Source organism: Phragmites australis, chromosome 1, assembly GCF_958298935.1.
Source record: "Phragmites australis chromosome 1, lpPhrAust1.1, whole genome shotgun sequence".
Lineage (NCBI taxonomy): Eukaryota > Viridiplantae > Streptophyta > Magnoliopsida > Poales > Poaceae > Phragmites > Phragmites australis.
Window position 1 is genome coordinate 50,227,299 of NC_084921.1, and position 20,457 is coordinate 50,247,755.

General features: G+C 44.3%; 3 protein-coding genes and 1 pseudogene across 3 annotated transcripts; all 4 read right to left on the reverse strand.

Annotated features, from left to right (window-relative positions):
• Positions 1–2,387: 2,387 nt before the first annotated feature.
• Positions 2,388–3,855, reverse strand: LOC133890546 (transcription repressor OFP8-like). The gene has a single exon (XM_062330963.1). It carries the CDS (start codon positions 3,688–3,690, stop codon positions 3,028–3,030), a length of 663 nt encoding a protein of 220 aa, XP_062186947.1. The 5' UTR covers positions 3,691–3,855; the 3' UTR covers positions 2,388–3,027.
• A 5,554-nt stretch (positions 3,856–9,409) lies between these two features.
• LOC133885819 (NDR1/HIN1-like protein 3) lies at positions 9,410–9,992 on the reverse strand. The gene is made up of 2 exons (XM_062325570.1): positions 9,981–9,992; positions 9,410–9,748 (listed from the first exon to the last, which is right to left on the reverse strand). The coding sequence occupies exons 1-2, from the start codon at positions 9,990–9,992 to the stop codon at positions 9,410–9,412; spliced, it is 351 nt and encodes a 116-aa protein (XP_062181554.1).
• A 7,290-nt stretch (positions 9,993–17,282) lies between these two features.
• Positions 17,283–18,043, reverse strand: LOC133890551 (NDR1/HIN1-like protein 10; annotated as a pseudogene).
• A 1,333-nt stretch (positions 18,044–19,376) lies between these two features.
• On the reverse strand, positions 19,377–20,072 carry LOC133885826 (NDR1/HIN1-like protein 10). Its single transcript, XM_062325583.1, has one exon. The coding sequence runs from the start codon at positions 20,070–20,072 to the stop codon at positions 19,377–19,379; it is 696 nt and encodes a 231-aa protein (XP_062181567.1).
• Between the last annotated feature and the right edge of the window lie 385 nt (positions 20,073–20,457).

The window sequence follows — 20,457 nt, forward strand, 5'->3', positions numbered from 1 at the left end:
TACTGCACCTTCTCCCTCGCCGTACATGTATACGTTTAAGACAGGACCAGTAAAAAATTATGCCAATTAATTCGCGTAAACGAGTAACGACTTAAGGCAATCAAGCTCACACAGTGCTGGCACTGTGGCCAGATCAAGCCGTTGCCGTTGAATGGCATGAACGATGTTGAATCGCATGAGCGATGCGCTCTCTACCCATCTCATCCGTCGCAACCGAGCTGGTACAATTGCTGCGTCAGTTCGTCACGCCAGGGCACATCAAGCCGACGAACCCCACAGTGAAAAAGGCAGCACGTCGCAGCTTTTGCACGCCAGGCCACAGCCACAGGCAGCCCACGCCATCACGTACGCTAAGGGCACCACTGGAGTGTGAAAACACCGGCCTTACGCATGAGGTGGCTTCGTTGAGGGCGATCTCAAACAATACGGCGGTCGGTCTCAAGGCAAAAAAGCTTAGTCGTTTTGCCGCGAGAGTCGACGCCGGGGTAAGGTAGAAGCGTCGCGCCGCATCACCGCCGGAACCGGTCACAGGTAGCTCAAGGCTGGAGCCCAGGAAGAAGCCCGTATCGCCAGGACAGATAACCGAAGGCTCGTCGTGGCCGGATCCGGCGGTGGTGGGCCTCGGGAGCGTCGGATATGGCGGTGGTGTTCTCGTCAAGATCCACCACGCCGCTGCTCGGAGAGATTTGAGCGGTGGGAGTGAGTTCGGGTGGAGGGGAGGAGATGGTGTATCACTGCAGTTTATATTAAGGATCGATACTAAAAAGTCATTCGAAAAGAACCAGCAGTGAAACTTGATTATCGCTATCGGTTCTAGCCACGAACCGACAATAAGCTTATGGCTGTAGCCGACAGTAAAACCTTGACTATCACTGTCGGTTAGTGGCTAGAGCCGGCAGTGATAGTCGTCAAGCATCACTGTTGGTTGGTGGCTAGAGCCAGCTAGAGTCGGCAGTGACAGTTGATGATAGTTTATTTTAAAAAATTCACAATTTTTTCATACGAAATCGAATGGAAACAAACTTTATATCAAAATTGTAGCCCTCGACGAGATCTACAACTTTGCAGTTAAAAACCTTTTCATTTGATATCATTTAGATATCCAAATAATCATTTGAAAGTTTCAGACAGAAGATGTCAAAAAGATTGCATATGTTAATGATATCACTATTACTTCTATGCTGGGGATGGTAAGAACGCATCGCGCGAGCTGAGAAATTCTGGATTCAAGTGCCACGAATCGCACACACGCGAAAAATCACGTGACTTGCGACGGCGCGGGCGTGGGGTTCCTCAGGTGCAATTTTTTTTTCAATTTTTCCTACCAAAAATATCGATTTGACGTCTGATTATCACTGCCGGCTGAAGCCTTCAACCGGTAGTGCTCGTTGCCCACTACGGACTCTAAAATCGGTAGGAAAACCCTTTTATGAGTCGGCAGTGAAGGAGTTATTTGTAGTAATGCATCTTAGAGAAGAACAAACGAAAAAGGTGGTGTGCGACATCACCGGATGCATAAAAGGGGAGAAGAAAGTTTTTTTAATTTACAAATGGGTTCTATCTTAGATAGTGTTTGGTTTACATGGTGGTAATGTAAATATAAATGTAATCAGATTGCACATGACTAATAGTGTAATGGACGATTGCATCTTTTATTTGGTTCCCCAATATATTGCTACACGATACTAGGAAAGAAACACATGCATCGTCAATATCGATCAAGAAGAAGTGACCACATCGGAGAGAAATCTACCAGGTTGCAGGAGGAATCAACACTAGTTGATTGGATCTCGCCATCACCCACGAAAGGTTGTGCGCTAGTCGTCGGATAATCGCTCACGCGGGGAAGGAGGCGGTGCACCGGTCATCGGGCAAGGCCGTCGTGTAGTCGGTCACGTGGGGGCAAGGAGTCTGCGCGCCGGTCACTAGGGAGCTCCCTCGTGCGGCCAGTGCGGAGGTGGCGCACCGGTGGCCAGAGTCGGTCGCATGGGGGCAGAGGCACGGTCATGTCGCGCCCTTCAACCAGTGGTGTTCTTTTGCGTTTCCGGTAAGGAGCGAAATTAGACTTGTATAGCGCCGGTATCCGTATAATCCTATTACTTGTTTGTGTAATGCTATCAATTACCCTTCATAAGATCATTTCCTTCATTTAGTTTCTTTTCTGATTCTTCTCTACATTCTTATTATTTTTATTTTCTCTCATCATCAATAATTTATTTTTGAAAAAATTCGTGAAGAAAAAAAAGAGAAAATCTCATCTAAAAAATATCCTTAAAAATACTTTCGTGGTAAAAATCGTAAAAGAAAACTGTTAAACCGCTGAAGAGAAGGATTCTCATTCGTGAAAAGACTCTTAAAAATGATGTAATTACGTTACAAAACCCTATCTTAGTCCAAGTACATAATAACAACTCGTCCCTGGCCACATCACCGTTTCTTACGGCCCAGGTCTTATTCACAGTGATGCCCTGACACACAGCTTTGCTCCACATGAAACGAAACGGAAAGCTGGAGCACCATGCAAAGCTTCACGGCAAGGGCAGCACGTACATGCAGGCCGAGGGGCAGGATCACAGGACAGCGAGCAAACGAATCGCAACAAAAGCAGTAAAGCTCCAGTGTCAGTACAGCACAGTAGTATCACACTCGACCAACACAAGTGTATCATTGCACCACGACCGCCACACGCACACATCATTAACACGTACGTACGCACGTACTACATTACATTATCTGACATGACATGACATGAATTGCACATCACAACAAATAGCAGCGGTTAATCATGCATAGTCTTTTTTGCTCAGCTTAAGCTAAAGACCTCCGCATGCATGCAAGATGCAGCTCGCCGGCCGGGACCTCCGTTAATAGCCTCCCGGTCAGGGATGATGAGCTGCGTACTCCGTTAATGGCAGAATGATTGAGTACTGGTAGTAAGACAAAGATTGGCTAGTGGTTAACAGGTATGCAAGCGTACGTGGATGGCGTGGCGCTGTGTTGGAGATTGGAGGGTGGATGACGCATGAGCTAGAACTGGCAAGGGGAGGGCGGGGAGAAGAGGCCGTTGCGGGTCCAGAGGTCGGCGAAGGCGTGGAGTATGAGCGGGTGGTGGCGCGGCGAGTTGAGGGAGAGGAATTGGTGGAGGAGGTCGTTGAGGTCGTCCCACGCGTAGATCTCCTTCTCCACCACCATCTGCACCATCGACTCGCGGAAGTCCTCGTACGGCTCCGCCGAGTCCACCGCCACCGGTACGCTCTCCCGCGCCACCCGCCCGTACTGCTCCTCCTCGTCGTGGCGCGCGGTGGCCGGTCTCCGGCGCCGGCGCTGCCTCCGCCGCCGCCTCGTCTCCTGCGGCTCCCGCTCCTGCAGCGGCACCGCCACCGCCACCGCTATCGGCTCCTCGTACAGGGAGTTGGTGGTGATGAAAGACGCGGGACCCCACGAGGAGGAGTCGGTGGAGGTGGCCGTGGTGCCGCTGCGCCCGCCCGCGGCGGTGGCCGTGAACGCCGTGGTGGTGGACGTGGAAGAGGCGTTGGGGGACTTGGGCTTGCCCCCGCCGCGGAACAAGGAGGACGACGACGAGGTGAAGATGGAGAACAACTTCGGCCGGCGGCAGTTGCAGCCGATGTCCACCACCGGCGGGTGCCGCAGCGTGAAGCTGCTGCCTCTCCTGGATGCCCTGCTCGACATGCTGGATGCAACAAGAGTGTACGTGACAGCGCGCGCGCACACAGAGAAGCTAGTTAGCCGAGGCTACAAGCTCGGGGTAGCGAGTTGTTGCTGCGTCCTTGGAGTTTGGAGCGGGAGGAAGGGGTGGAGCTATATATTAATGGAGCAACATGTGTGACATCGTGGAGGAACAATTGAACGGCGAGTAACACTATTTTCGAGAGACTTCTTAAATCTCGCTAGCGGTACCTTTACAGGAAGCCCCTCTATATTTTCTCTACATATTTCAACCAATTATTTAACTCACTTTTTAAATTTTACACACATATATTTTACTACTATTTTCAATACACCGTCATCCTATCCGCGCCTTGTCTTTCGCCGCCGTCGCCACCTCCCCTCCTCAACTCACGTCCCACTAGTGGTGAGTGTGATCTTATCTATGAGGAGGACCAAGAGGTTTATAATTTGGTGTGCTCGTTTAGATTTCTCAATTTGCCAAGCGATACGAATAGGATAACGAACTGACGAAAATGATGAGAGGGAGAGAGAGCCGACTAGAATCTATTTTTAGACACGAATCGCTACATCTAGTGATGCCGAGCAAGACAGCAGCTGGGCTTGAGATGCTCTAAAGAGAGCATCGTGAACAGTGAGGTAAGGGACTGGGGGAGGAACATGTGAAGGGGATAATTAGAGGTGTGAGGCCAATCAGAGTGGATGCTGGTAAAATAAGCTGAGACAGTGTAAAAGGAGGAAAGAGACTGGAGAGAGAGGTACACCGTACACATACATGTATTTGATCATCGTGTATGTATGTTTGTATGTGATCATGTGTGCAACATGTCTAGATTGGATCCTGGAGGATCGTGTCAGAGGAGGTCGCAGATGTCTGCATGCATATATGGCTGGTGTGACCGGACAGAGAGGTTAAATTCTGGGCAGGAGCGTATGGGAAATAGGATAGCTGGGGAGTAAACAATTTCTGGTGAAGGGGGAATAGGACGAAAATATGCTGTTGGAGTTGACTAACTGTTCATGTGAGCTGGCCCTGCTTCCATATTTTGCGTTGAACAGACTTGCTACTGGTTACTACCTCCATTTCCGTTTACTAATCACCGATTATTTTTACTGTAGCAATTTTGATATTACGTTTTTCTCCCAAAAAGTTACAAATATTTAAATGTATATAATACTAAAAATACATTTCATGACGAATCTAATAATACAAAAGTTTTAAATATCTATAAAATTTCTAAAAAAACATAAGATCAAAATTACTATAAAAAAAACTAGTGACAATAAACAAAAACAGAGGTAGTATTACTCCTAGTTGTACTGTATGCTGCTAGGTGTAGTACTCAAGTTCTTTTTTAAAAAAAATGGTCTATAGTGATGATAGTTCTTAGTAATGTGGATCGTATCTACACTAATTTAGTGTTATATGTACTATGCATTTCGTTGTTGTAATCAGGCTTTCACTAGTACTAGTACTAGATTGTCACAGATATGGTACGATCAGTAAATACTGGAGCAAGAACGTGAAAGCAAAACTAGACTTTATACTAAGTATAGATCGGTAATTAGCAGCAGAAGAGAAACTCACGGAGCGCCATTGCTGTGTTCTCAACGTAGCCTTGCGTGGAGTCATAGGTCCTTGTCGTCGGCCAGCGGAAGAACGCCGCTATCAAGTAGCACGGGCGAAGTCCGTGGCGTCTTCTTGGTCTTTCGCTCCTCTCTCGATACGTATGTGTGGATAGTGTCACGAATAACTGACGTACCAATGAAGAGAGGGACCGGACCCTTATATACAATCCGAATCCATCAAGTCACCAGAACATTTTAATTAATGGGATAACTTGATCATCAAGAAGGAGCATCACCAACTTAAAATAGAATTGGCTTATCTCTCACAAACAAAATCTTGGTATGGTGCACCACAAATAATATACGCTTACATTCTCTCACTTGGTGCATCCAAAATAACATAGCTTCATGTTTGTTGAATATTGTATGTATATAAAATTAAAGGCTTTACTTACATCTCGATCCTTCACTTGACTGAATTACCCAACTGCAAGAATTATGGCAGAATCCCTCCAATGCTTAGAGGTATCGTTCTATAATCACACTACAATTGTCTTAATTTAGCCCAACACTTTATGTTGATATATAAACAATAGGAATGAGTACGGGATTACAAAAATTCTTATTCAAGATAGGCAAAAAAAAGCTTATGCTGGTCCTTTTAACTCTTACAACCAAAAGAATTTAATACAAATCTTTATTAAAAGAGACAAAGTTCTACTACAAATCAAAAGAACCAGATAAAGTCATATCACCAACATGCATATTTCCTTCCAAAGATGAAGACCCATGCGTTTCATCTGCAGGCTGAAGCAAAACAATCACAGGCCGGTGCTGCAGTCATGGACTTCCTCGTCCTCATGCAGGCACTGTACCACTACTTCAGTACTTACTCTTTTTGTAGTTCTGTAGCTTTCTACCTCTCTTTCGCTCGCTCTCACTTTCCCCTGCTTGCGAGGGTATCTTCAGAGAAAGCTGAAACAGTGCTCATCTGCCTTCGAAGTTCGAACTACACGCTTTAGCTTCTGTGGAGTGCGCGCTGCATGCCTGGCTCGCTACTCTTCTAGGCTTGCCGGAAAAACGTATGCGCGCGCCATGCTGCGGCTGCTAGCGGTGAGACCACCTTTGTTTGCTCCTTTCCGTGGCTCCCTGGCCTGAAGAATCTGCAGGGGAGGGATCTCGGATACGGCTCGTAAATTTCACCAGCACAGCATGGATGCAATCCATCTTGGGCTGTTCACTCGTGCACTTTCACTGTGCAGCTCTAGTTCCTTTTCATGTGAGGTTTGGTCAGTGCAAAATTAAATACACTAAACACACGCGTACCAATAAGCTAATCATGATCACATGGGCTGAGATGCGGCCGCTGCTGCTGCTGAAGAATCACTAATCATTCCCAGATAAGAAGAATTTGCCAGCTACAAAAACCAGTTATTTTTAATCCATGTGCTAGTACTACTAAGTACTAGTAGTATCAAAATCAAGTCATGACAATGCGCATGTGCTAGTACTACTAAGTACTAGTAGTATCAAAATCAAGTCATGACAATGCGCATGTGCTAGTACTACTAAGTACTAGTAGTATCAAAATCAAGTCGATCGATAGAGGCTAGGCCACTGGGCGCTCTTAGGCCCTATTTGTTTCGGATTATAAAATCTGGATTGTGATCAAAATCTAAAAGCTGAAATAAACAGCTGAATTATAAAAGTTGGATTCTGATCACAATCTAAAAGTTGAAACAAACAGCTGATTGAAAAAGCTGGATTGTTACAATCCAACACACAGATTGTAACAATCTAGCAATCTGCTTTCCACCAGATTCTAACAATCCATAATTTAGCTTTTTACAATCCAGATTTTACAATCCAGCTTTTTACAATCCACAATTTATAAACTGCTTTTCACAATCTACAGCTGAAACAAACAGGGCCTTAATCTCGAGCAAGTGGATTATTTAAGGAGGGTTCGGTTGCGGAGCTCGATGCGTTGCTCTTCAAGACTCGGCGGTCCGGCCGGGGAGCACGGCGGGTTTCGCCCATGCATGCGAATCCCTGCACTGCCCTCCTCAGGTTTTAAGACCGGTCTAATCGATCCCAATGGCACAGAGAGTTCAATTACTCCGTTGCTGCCATCGAGGATTTAAAAAGCAATCTTGACAGCACTATAGTTAATCCATGGAGTATGGGAGTGATCTTTCGAAGCTGAATCGTGCAGCTAGCTGTAGTTTTGAAGTGACTAGTGTGCGTGCCTGTAGTCTTTAGAGGGAGCTCTCAGTCTCAGCTCGGCCGTGCACTCCAATCTGGTCGCATTCAAGCTGTGTCTATCTGTACTTGTGTGGACTGGCTCACTTCAAGAGGTTTTATTCATAGAAATCTGCAAGCCTAGGTAGCCAATCCGTAGGCAAGTCAAATGGTAAACCATAATTAAGGCTGTAGTAATTACCGTCCTCCTCTCTTAACGCGCTGCTCACTTAGTAAACGATCTTTCACGCACCGACGTCATATTAGGATGGAGCACTTCTTTTGAAGGCCAGCACTGGAACTCAAATAAGGTGCAGGAAAAGATCAAACTGTTGAGATAACCCTAGATCCTAGACTTGACTTGTACTCCACCCAACCGAATGTTTAGTATGTTGAGATTGTATCCCTGTAATCACGCTACGGAGATCATGTACCATGTATTATTGCCAGTCGGCATCTATATATATGCATACCGGCCACCCATGGAGGTGAGTCATTCAAATCCAATATACTTGTATCTCTATACAAACAACCTCTTGTACTTCTATAGATGGAAGCAAGAATTCGTCGCCACAAACTAATCATCCTTTCCCTCTAAATCCCGTTTGGAGCGTTCAATTTCTAAAAGCTTTTGTACTGATTCGTGTAAAATTATTGCACTCCAAATGCAGTCTAAAATGGCATCCCCTTTCATTTTGCCTTTGTGCCGTCCGTACGAGTATCCGTGTCTGATCTGCCGTATGATTATCTTAAGTTTCATTGGGCAGTTCAATTTTCCATATATGATGGGCCTTGATCATCAAAAGTAATGAAATGTGGCCCTTGCCTTCCAAAATTTAGGAGTACCGGGCCATGACGCTTAACTTGGGCTTCTAGGCTTAAGCAAGGTGACACTGTTCCTTTCGCTCCCTCACAATCTGCTTGATCTCAATCGTAGAGCTAGAAGTAGGGGTGACAACAGGTCAAGTCATAGTCAGGTGGAGCAAAAACACACATGACTTAAAACCCAAATCATCAAACCCGATCTGGTTCGAAAATTAATACCGAGTGCAAAACCATCTTGGCCCCTGCAGGGATCCAAGATCCGATGGAGGACGCGAAACCCGACCTGACAACATTCAACATTTCAGCTTGCTTGCTGAATTGTTGATCCCTTCAATAAAACAAACAAGCAGATGCTAATATCAAAACAATGGAACAATGGAACAAACAAGCATTAGAACTAGTAATAGTGATAGTAGTACATCACAAAATAACATCAATATATCATATGCAGTCCATTAAAAGAACAAACAAGGAAACAAGTCACCAACCAACAATCACATACACATCATCTAACATTCTGGCATATGCTATTCTGCTGCTAGCATAAAGTAATACAAGCAACTTCCAAACAATGAAAAAAGTAACAAACAAGCACATGCAGTCCATTGAATTGAGCAACAAGCAGCAACTAGCTAGCATTTGCAGGATGCAGTGATTATCAAATAGGAATCCATTTTCTAACTGGCTTTCGTGCTTCGATGAGTCGTCCTTAAATCCTTTCGATGTTGTTCATTCAGGATCTAGATTCCAGCAGCAAGCATCAATGATCAATCAACAATGTTGAATTAGGTTTCTCCTAAAAACAGAGAGCACAAATGCAGAAATTAGTACTTAAGTGTTAAGTATGAACCACAATTTACAAGAATGATTAGATAATATTACCCCATCCTCAAGACAAATTGTCAATGAGTTAACAAAGGTGGACTCCAAGCCTATTAACACAATTCTAACAAATCAAGAGTCAGTGCACAAGACCATATAAAATATATTAGTAGGATTGGAATTGTATGTAAACTACTTACTTAACATGTCGGCTCGAGATCAAGCTTGTATATAGATAAGTGCTTCTACTATAGTTGGTGCAAGTCTACTCAAGATCAAGCTTGTATACAGATAAGTGCTTCTCACCGCCGTAGAGTGCCACGGCCTCCAGCCGCTGGTACAACACGGCTTGCTTCCGGTTTGTCTTCTGGATGATCACGCCAATGGCGAGATCATACCGCAGCGTCGTGCCGTTGTCGACGAGGTCCAAGCAGGTGAGCTTGGCGGAGTCGACGTAGAGCTTGAGGCTGTTGGGCTGGTAGACGAACCAGAGGACCAGCGTCGCGATGCCGAGGGCGATAAGCACAAGAGTGAGCACACGGAAGGCCCGGTAGAAGAGCGAGTACGGGTCGTGGTGCGTAGGGTGGATAGACGGGAAATAATGCTATGAAACCTAGCTATTCTTATGTATTTAACAAATAAACCTAATTTATAATGTGACATGCATCATAGGTTACTATAAAACATATTTATGTGTCTAAGAAAATCATAAAAAGAAATAAAATATCATGTGTCATAATATAAATTGAGTTCAACTCTTAAATACATGAGATCAAAATTTATATGATTATTTTCCGACCGTACTAGAATTTGTCGAGGTGGTCGACCTTGTGTACGTGGCTAACCATGGCCACCTCCAGATTGTGATTGATTGATGGACAAGTGTTCGTGATCGGTGAGGTGTATATGTATAGCTATTTTGAGGAAATTGATAAATTTGTGGTGATTTGTGTGGATCTTGATTAGTAATTTGGGATGCTATAGTGTTTGGGCAAGTGGCGCGGGTGTTTTTGGACTGACAAAGTTAAGTATTGATCTGTTCACTACGTAAGAAACTAGCAAAGGAGATACTACATTAGTGACGGCTGCTCAACACACGTCACTAATGTCCTATTAGTGACGGGTCCAATAAGGACGCGTCACTAATGTCACTTCTGATCGGAATCAGATATAGACCCGTCACTAATGATAATAGTGACGGGTCAAGTTGTGACCCGTCACTAATGATTAGGTCATAAGTGACGAGTCAATTTTTGACCCTTCACTAATGATAAGGTTATCAGTGACGGGTCATCCTACGCCAGTCATTAGTGACAGATCATAACTTGAGCCGTCACTAATGATTCACTCATTAGTAACGGGTCAACTTGTAACCCGTCACTAATGACCAACTCCAGTCACTAATGACAGTATTCACAAATATTTTTATTTTTATTTTATTTCTCTTATTTTTTCTCACCTCAGCAGCACTAGAATAGGAACAATTGTATATTTTTGCTCAAGTTTCATGTAAGGTGTGGCGGCTATGGATACAAGCACGTGTTCTGAAAACGGTGTAGAAACTTTCGAGGGCGAGAACTCAATCTTCCAAGTCATTTTTGGCCTCGAAAAATTCTTCAAACCTGACAAAGTTGAATTAGGTACGGATGTAACTTTTTCGTAGATGCTCATAGAGTCAAAGAACGTCGAAATCGGAGTCTGCATGCAAAAGTTATACCTGTTTTACCGAATGCACTCCGGGTTACCTATCAAATTATAACCCTCGATGAAATTTGGCAAAATTATGGTTATGATGTGTCACTAATGACCTTTGACAAAGAAGGTTAAAAGGATAAAATATCCGATTTCTATCACAACTACGTGATAACAGATGTGGTAAGGTGGCTACACGCACGAGTAGGAGATAATGGGTTCGATTTCTATAGAACGCAAACTTAAAAATAATGTGAAAAATGCGTGGCTTATGAGGCATATGGGATGAGCCTGCGTTGGGATGGCTCTGGTGAAAAAATATTTTTTTAACATTTTTTAATCAAAAAATACGAAAAATGTTCATCGGTCATTAGTGACGGATCAAGATTACAACCCGTCACTAATGTTCACTTAATAGTTTAATTATAATTGAATTAATTTTTGGAACTGAGTATTTCGTTGCTAACATTTACTTCACAAAAATTTATGAGATTAGAACAAATATCAGTAATGTTTGAACTGTGACAATCCATTAGTAGAAGGCATGTTAGCTAATATGGTAGCCAAATTTGATAAGTATTGATTTTACATAAAAAGGACTAATAGGCATCACAAGTGTTCTTGATCCTCGATTCAAAACTTTAATGTTGCTTTTGTATTTTGAGTGGTTACTCGACATGACCAGTAAAATTTGTGAGTATACAGTTGCTGCAATCAAAGATTTGCTAAGTGATTTGATGCCTGAGTATCATGTGGAAGAACTTCAAAGTTTTACATTGGTGAGAAATGGCTGGAGCATGTTATCTTATTTGGAGGAGGATAGCAAATGACATTTTTGCAACTCCTATTATCACAATTACTTTAGAATCAGCTTTCATCACCGGTAAGAGAGTTCTTAGGGAGCACCGCAACATGCACACTTATCAGATGTTGAAGGCTCTAATGTTCTCACGTGATTGGATTACAAATATATATGTGTTATGCAATTCATAGTTTCTTTATTATGGATGCAAAATTATTTTCCATTTTATTTTGTAATTGATGAGAAAGAAAAACAACATGCTAGCTGTAGAATGCTGTTTTAACACTCAAAACATATAAAAAAAACGGAGAGAAAAGCAAATGGGCCCGATCGTTTGCAATTTCAGCTCCTATGCATCTCCCTTCTCCACTCCAGCTTGAGTAGGCCAGGCCAGGCCTCCTTGCTTTTCTCCCAGCCGAGCAGACCCAAAGCTGGGACCTGGCTTCCTTCCTCTTTTCTCCCTGGCCCAAGGCCGAGCAGGCCGGCCCTCTCTTTCTTTTTCCCACGTTGGCCCGGCCAGCTGCATCTTCTTCTTCCCAGGGCAAAAATCTAAAATTAAACAACATACACAAACGTATTTACCAAAATAGATAATATATTATCGTATTTATAATTTTAGTATTCGTATTCGGCACATTATTTACCGAAAATAAAATTTCGGTACACCGTACGCCGAAAAACCGCGGGTCCGGTCATATTCGGCACACGGTGTGCCGAATATGGGCTTTGCATGCCATCGGAGACCGCACGGCAGTCAAAGACCATATTCTGCACACGGTGTGCTGAATATGGTACTGTAGTATATATTCGGCACATCGTGTGCAAAATACGGGCTACAGTACCGTATTCGGCACACGGTGTGTCGAATATGGGTTTTTCGGCGTATAGTGTACCGAAAATCCATTTTCGGTAAATGATACACCGAATACGGATGCTAAATTTATAAATACAATAACATGTTATCTATTTCGGCAAATACGCTCACGTATGTTGTCTAATTTTGGTTTTTTCCCTCTTCCCAGAGTCGAGCACAGAAGCAGCTGCCTCCTCTATCTCCTTGAACCGAACCAAGCAACACAAAAATCCCCCCAAATCCGGATCAAGCACGATGGGAAGATGATCTAGAAGCTATCAAATGGGATCGGTATCGAGTTCCAAACCGAATCCCCTTCTTACCCCAACCAACCTCGAATCAAATCCCAATGGATTTGGAGCTTTATCTCATCGTTGCCGCTGCCTATAAAGAGGACTTTGATATCTACAGAAAGGGGGGCGGGGCGCAGAGGTGAGTTGGGGTGAAGCCCTAGCCGCCTTCCTTGATGATGTAGCTGCCCACAATCTGATGCCGACCGAGCCCCACTGCCGCCACGCCATCCATGTCGCTCGCCGCACCGCACGGTCCTGCTGGCCGCTGCCCCAGGCCAGCCTTGGTGCCATCTACCGCCTTGCTTCAACGCCCAGGCCGGAGGCTATGCGGCGCCAAGGCCCGGCCGCACGCGGCCAAATACCACGTCGCCCTGTTGCCACCATGGTTTACAAAATCGTTCGCAGCTCGAAAACTGCTTGCTAGCAATAACCAAAAAATTGCGTTAACCGCTCAAAATTTGGCGAGAATTCGCTCAAAATTTGCTCGGTAAAATTTGAAATTCGGCGAGAATTTAGACTGAATGTAACCACTCGGTTTTCTCGATTTATCGAGAGGTTTTTTCAAATTTCCTCATTATCGGTAACCACTCGATTTTGTCAGTAACCGCTCAGTTTTCTCAATTATCGAGCAATTTTCTCGATTTTTAGTGAAGTTTAACAAAAAAAAAACCCAAAAATTGGCTTAATCTTGTAAAATCAATAACTAATTTATCTGAGCTTCAAATCAAGTGAAACAATTTTTTTTGTTTCCCTGTAACATGATCTACATGATAAAAGTATATATACTCGTAAAAAAGTTAAAAAAATTTCTGTGATAAAATGTATTTGTTAAACCAAGTTAAATGCATAGTTTACTCTTTGCTAATTCAAAAATCATGAAACTAATTTTTTTAGTATTCTTACATGATCTTATGTCTTTTAAAAATACATGAAATCATGAATTAGTTATTGTAACATGCAGGATTGTGTAAATGTGTTGCGACTAGATTTAATTCATAACTGACCCATCACACCTCCAAAATTAGTGAAACCATTTTTATTAGTTTATTTATAATATTAGTTATTGTAGACATGAAAATTTTAATTACAATGTTGTTTCTTAACATATTCACTTTATGCTTGTAAACTTTGTAAAAATCATGGAGAAATTAATAAAACTCTAAATGAAGTGAAATCAATTTTAAATATTCTCTTAAGATATATCCTACACAAGAAAAATATGTGTTTGCATGTTAAACGTTTCCTTAACATGAGTTAATAACTGAGCCGCACGCTTCAACTTTTTTTATTTTTTCAAACTTCCTCCCTATAGAATATGATGCAAACGACATTATTTTTTAAACAAATTTTCACAATATTCTTTAGAATTGTCTCTAGTTTTTTTTAGAATGTTTTTTATATTTTTGAATTTTTTGAATTAAAATTCGGTTATCGTTTGGTTTCTGAGACCGGACTGGAGTGATACGCTCGGTAACCGCGAATTTCGACCAGTTGCCGTCGATAAATTGAACCCTGGTTGCCACCAGAGGTGGTGGGCTTGCACCATGGTCAAGCTGCAACCCCCATCATCGCCATCAGCAAGGTAAAATATCACGTCATCAAACCTAGCCTGGTCGTGCTGTCGTAGCCGTCGCTCCGGCTTCATGCTGTTGTAGCGTGTGCTCCGATCGTATACGTGTTGCCGCTACTATTGATTAGCTGAGTGACAATTGCAAGCCTCTGTTGTTTGATCCAGTGACTAGTTGATTCAATTGTCAAGTTATGCTTATGGTCATCTCCCTGCTGCACGTGTGGCTTGGCGTGGGGGGATTCATCTGCATGCTGTTGGGGTTCTGTTGATGCTAATCCTCTTGTCGTTTGGGCTTGCTATTCAGTTCTGGTATTCGGTGCCATGAGGATACAACTGCTAATACCATTGCTCCTTTGTTATAAGGCGAGCGTTACCGATCATGTGTTGCGGGAAAGAGACGTTCAGAGGACTACATTGGCAATAGCCCCTATTATTCGATCTTGTGCTGCTTGCGGTCTATTACTGTTGGCTCTGATGTGTTTATGCGGGAGGGGAGTGTTGGCTCTGATATTGAATGGTGCCCCTCTACTGTTGCCTTCCAAAGTTGTGGCTGGCTATTGCCCGCCCTCTGCTGCCACTGCAATCTCCCTCTCTCCTTTGTGGCATAATGTCTATGTAGCTGTCCGATCATGCTGATCGTAGGAAATATAGTGACATTACGGCAGGAGCCTTTGTGACTCACAGTGACCACACTCGTCTTTGTAGCTTTTACTTTTGTGGAATGTCGCCTGTTGCCTTCAGAGACGGTCGATGAGAACAAATCCGAGGCCCGAAGAGGGAGTTAGCGAGTCAAGCACGGTGTAGGGCTCCTGGTTATGGCCTCGCTGTCGCTTTCGATAGAAGCTACATGTCGTGTCGTGCTCCTAACCCACCTCTTTCTACATATACTATTCTGAGGCACATATAAGACCAATAATGATCCAGGATACATAAACAATCCAAAAGAACATGCTAGATTGTTATCCTATTCCATTACTTCTTTTATTTATATCGTTATCACTTTGTTCTGTTTTGTTACGTGTGACTACAGCCTTGCAGACTCGAAGATGGCCTCGATATGACCTCGATATGACGACCGCCAACACAACTTAATTGAGGTAGCCCGAAGACATGTGTAATTAACCAGAGAGCTTTGTAAAACCCTGAGAACCAAGACGAAGCAATCGTCAGATCATTGAGATAGTTAGACAGCGTGTGCGTTGTGGAGTAACATGTATAATAAAAAAATTGTACTTTATGAATTTAACATGAATAAATAAAATTTACATATTTCTGATTATTTCATTCTATCGTCTTTCATATACTCTGTATACTGACATGCCTACAATATTACATTCAAAGTTACATAATACAACTTGACGACACGAGTTTTCCTTGCGAAACACTAGCTTCTAGTCTGGTCTCCGAGACATTCAAAATTACATTCATGTGATTATTCATATTCAACAACATTCATTTCTTTTTTGTGCTCTTTGTCTTATTAGATAGTTACTTGTTTGTGGCAGGAACGTGCACTTTGAGCCTGCTCGGGATGTGGGATTATGGATTTTAAGTGGTGTACAACAATACAAGCGTAATGTTTTTTTGTGCAAGTCAACAAATGCAAGTGCAAGGAACTATTTATGCATCTCTTTTTGGTTCTAATAACTAAGTATGTGATGAATTTGTAGTGTGGTATTGGCAACTGTGGTACTGCCTATTACTGTCCTGTTGTGTTTGACTCTATGTTTGAGACTTTAATGTCCGTTAAACTTGATAGAATGATGGCCAATACAATGTGGTATTAGATTATGTGGTATGCTACCTGTATGCACTATTAATCTATTAGGCTTATTTACTATTTATATGGTGAACTAGTGATCGGTGAACTAGATGCACCATTGTCAAATTTAAATATATATATATATATATATATATATATATATATATATAATTTTATGCTATTATTTTTCTGTTGAAGTGCTAAAGCATGTTTGCATTTAAGAATGGTTTATGTTTGCTATTGCATCTGTCATCTGATGTCACGTGCGGGTAACCTGTCAGGTACTCGTTACCCACACAAAGATAGGTACATAGAAATATACCCATGTGCAGATATTGAAATTGTAGTGAGTGTTTTTTCAACACGGGTGTGGGTACAGAGTGGCACTGCCTGACAAGTGTAGCGTTATTGCCGTCCCTAGGAACAAGCTGGAGAGGTATCTTCAATATGTTCAATTCTCCAAATCTACCAAACCTGTAGTCACATTATCGTTCCTTGTGTATAAATACCACCTCCAAACCCCAAACTCAACAGACCCCTAGCATGGATGCTTCTATTCCACACGCCGCGCCCTGGAGCCAAAGTAGTAACTTCTCAGACAACCCTCTAACTTTTTATTTTTGGAATTTTTTTCCTTCCGCTTCTTTCTATTTTTAGAAAAGTTTTCCGAATAAGTTTTCTAAACAAATTTTCCGAAAAAATTAACGAGAAAAAGTTTTGAGGACAAGTTTTAAAATAAAATAAACGAGAAAAGTTTGCTCAGACAAGTTTTGAAAAAAAAGTTTTCGAATTATTTTTCCAAAAAGAGAAAGTTTGGATCTATCAGAGGAGACACGAGCAACGGAGCGCGCGCGTCGCTAATCAGGATTTGCGCCCTGCCATCCAGATGCGCACCCCATCCCCCCTATCTCCAACATGTTCAATTCTCCAAATCGACCAAACAGAGTGTGAATCTAGAATAGGGAGAACTACACAGGCAGGCAAGCTTCATCAATTTGTGAAGAAAATATATATCACCACAACATAAAATCAACGAACGCAAGATAGAGATTTGTTCACTCATCTATGCATAAAAAAACAAAAGAATGTACACGCTGATCAAAATTAAGCATGCATGCACACCTATACATGATCTAAAATGACATGTACAAACTACCACCCAAACATATACAATAGTCAACAGACAATCGGCAAGGATCAGAAGTCCGCGTTGCACCTCGTCCCTAGCGCTGTCATCGCCGTGGAGTTCGCGTTGCCAGCGGCGGGCACCGGCAGCCGCAGCGTGCAGGTGATCTTGTTCTTGTAATCGTGCAACTTGAAGACCCTAACCTTGAAGCTGAGGTCCAAGTACACCTTCACCTTAACATAGTAGAACTCCTCCCTCGTCTCCCTCCGGTACGTGCGCTGCACGTCGTCATCGGTCATCACCGTCGAGCCGCTGAACGCGGCCGTGATCCTGCCGTCGCTCTTGCTGTCCAGGTAGAACGGCTGCAGGGGGTCGAACCCGAACCGGTCGCCGTCGTAGAACGCCTGCGCCTCGGCGTAGTCGTAGTGGATCCCGAAGCGGTTGGGGTTCCGCAGGCGGATGTCGACGGTGAGGTTGTACTGGAGGAGTTCCCCGCCTTTGCCAGCGCCGAGGTCGAAGCGGGAGAGCGCGGCGGAGTCGGCGTACGCCTTGGGGGTGTCCGGACGGAAGATGAGCCAGAGCACGAGGGAGACCGTGCCGAGCGCGATGACGACCAGGGCGACAACCTTGAAGAGGAAGAAGAACAGGCAGCGCGGCCCACTCCGGCGTGGGCCGCGGGCGGGCCGTAGTACGCCGCCAGCTGTGGGGGGATCGGCGGGCCGTAGTACGCGGCGTTCAGCTGCGGCTGCGGCTGCTGCTTATCGTAGGCCGCCATTTTGCTCGCAAATACAAGTGTGTGATCAATTTGCTCAGAGATATGATGGTGATCGATTAGTAGCTAGCTAGTGATATTTATATGCAACGAGAGACACGGACGCGCGTTCGTTTTTCAGAGTTCTAGATGCGTTGGCGTTGGTTAATTTTCCGGTGGTATGAGTCGTTCCTTTTGTTTACAGTTTTGCGCGGCAAAGCTGGTAGCTGTTTGCTTGCGTTTGCTGTGTTGAAAAATCGAGAGAGAGAGAGAGAGAGAGAGAGAGAGAGGACATCTTGGTGGATAGGTCGTCATAGATATCGAAGTTCTAGTGTTCTACTAGTCGCGGTTTTGGCGGAAATTTCGCTGATATAGAGTCGGGACATGAATTCACAGATTTCTTTACGAAAAAAACCTACCACGCAGGTACCCGCGACTTAGATAAGCAGCCAGCAGACACCTCTCCATCGTGCCTGGAGAAACCATACGCGGTTAGTTGACAACGCGATTGGGTCCGAGTGGCGCATCCGGCACTTCTCGCAAGGTTCTCTCTGTTCGCACCTTCTTCCAATTCTGATTTGTGCCTCATTCTCCTTTCCTTGTTCCCAACTGCTTGCCCAGCTTTACATCATATTTTTTTTTAAAAAAAATTCATAACTATTTTAATAGTATTTTGATTTTGAGAGCATTGCAATGCTATATTTTTATTTATTTATTAACTTATTACCTGTTGTAAATGCGATAAGCACTCGTCCCTTTCAACGGTGACAACAGCCTATTTTTTTAATTGTTTCAAAATTCAAAGGAACACTTATTTTTGCAACCTTTTGATTCAAAATATATAAAAAATCACAGATGTGCCCGATCCCACTAACCGCAGCCCATCCTTTTCTATTTGGGCCCCTATAACGCTAAGGAGTCTCAGCTACCTTAGCCCAAGCCTGCGGTCATAGAAAATCTCAGCCGGCCTAAAACCTGAAATTCTAAGATTTTGTCTTTTGGACCGCCCTCGTCACCAGATTGGAGATCTCCCGAAAGGTACGTAGATACCATACTGATATATCATTTATTTATGTTAAAATTTGTATTAAAATAATAAATAAAAAAATTATAAAGTAAATGAGAAAATCCAGATGAATAAGATGAGAAAGATAAATGACTGAAATAAATTATTCGTGTGTAACATATTGCGGAGTTATATTTGTCGAGATCTCCCCTATCTTTCTGACGCGTGAGGTGAAAGCCACGGACGGCTCACAGACGCATCCTGTAGTTTCCTTCCTCTCAGATCCCAAAGCAACGTCCTCTAAAGAAAAAATTCCCAAAGATACAAACGCCAAGAGCCCACGTCGATGCTACAGCAATACAGCATACGCGAAATTATCAGAAGTCGATCACAGTGCACTCGACCCAACCCGATGCCACCATCAGCTGCAGCGCCAGATGGCACTTGACCGACAGCGTGCTCGCCGTGGTGGTCGTCAGCTCGCCGAACTTGTACCGCACGACCCCGTCGACCCACAGATCCACGGGGAACAGCTTCATGTTACTGTGATCACGGAAGGCATCGACGCCCGAGTCCCCGAAGCCCATGGGCGAGCTGCCCACGAGCACAGCCGGCACCGTGTCGGTGTGCCTCGTGCCCTGGAACGTTACCGGCAGGGCGGTCCGGCCGAAGCGCTCCGCCTGGTAGAACCCCACCGCCTGTAGCTCATCGTAGTAGATGGACACGCGCCCGTTGGGGTTCGAGATGGCCAGGCGCGCGGTGAGGTTGTAGGACAGCACCGGGGCGCTCGCCGTGGAGTTCAGGTCGAAGCGGGCGAGCGTCGCGGTGCTGACCGCGACCTGGATCGTCCGGGGGCGGTAGATGAGCCAGATGAGGAGCGCGAGTACGCCGATGACAGTGCAGACCGCGATGAAGGCTCTGACCAGGATGCGGAACGGGCTCAGGCGGGGCCGTGGGGGAGGCGGTGGTGGTGGCGGCTGTGACTGTGGCTGAATGTATGGGGCAGCGCCGCAGCTGGACACGTAGGTGAGCTCGCTGTAGCCATAAACAACTCCTTGCGGTGGATGGTTCATGGCTGGAGGGAGAGGACCCCAAGGAATCGACAGATTAAAGAGGGCGGCCTTGTTCGAGACGGATGATATGTGTCATACCATCTGAAGACGAGACTGGCGAAACCGTCGAGGGCTCTAAAGCCGATCCGTCGATGCTTACCAGGAATAATAAATTTTGGGCAACTGGAAGTGCTAACGAGTCATGACCAATACGACATTACTTGGTACTGATGTACCATGGAACATTTGGCCTTGCTAGCGGTAAAAGCAACGGCAGCCAGCAATGCAACAGCAAGAGATATGCTTAGGAAAGCTAGACAGCACTGCCGGCCGGCGGAAATAGCAAAGCTTGAAAGCTGCCCAGGAAGCCATGAAGATGCAGCTGTAACTAGGTAAAGAGGCTACA

Bases quoted from the DNA above. Each gene is read 5' to 3' on its own strand.
- LOC133890546 (XM_062330963.1), bottom strand. From the start codon at position 3,690: ATGTCGAGCAGGGCATCCAGGAGAGGCAGCAGCTTCACGCTGCGGCAC.
- LOC133885826 (XM_062325583.1), bottom strand. From the start codon at position 20,072: ATGAACCATCCACCGCAAGGAGTTGTTTATGGCTACAGCGAGCTCACC.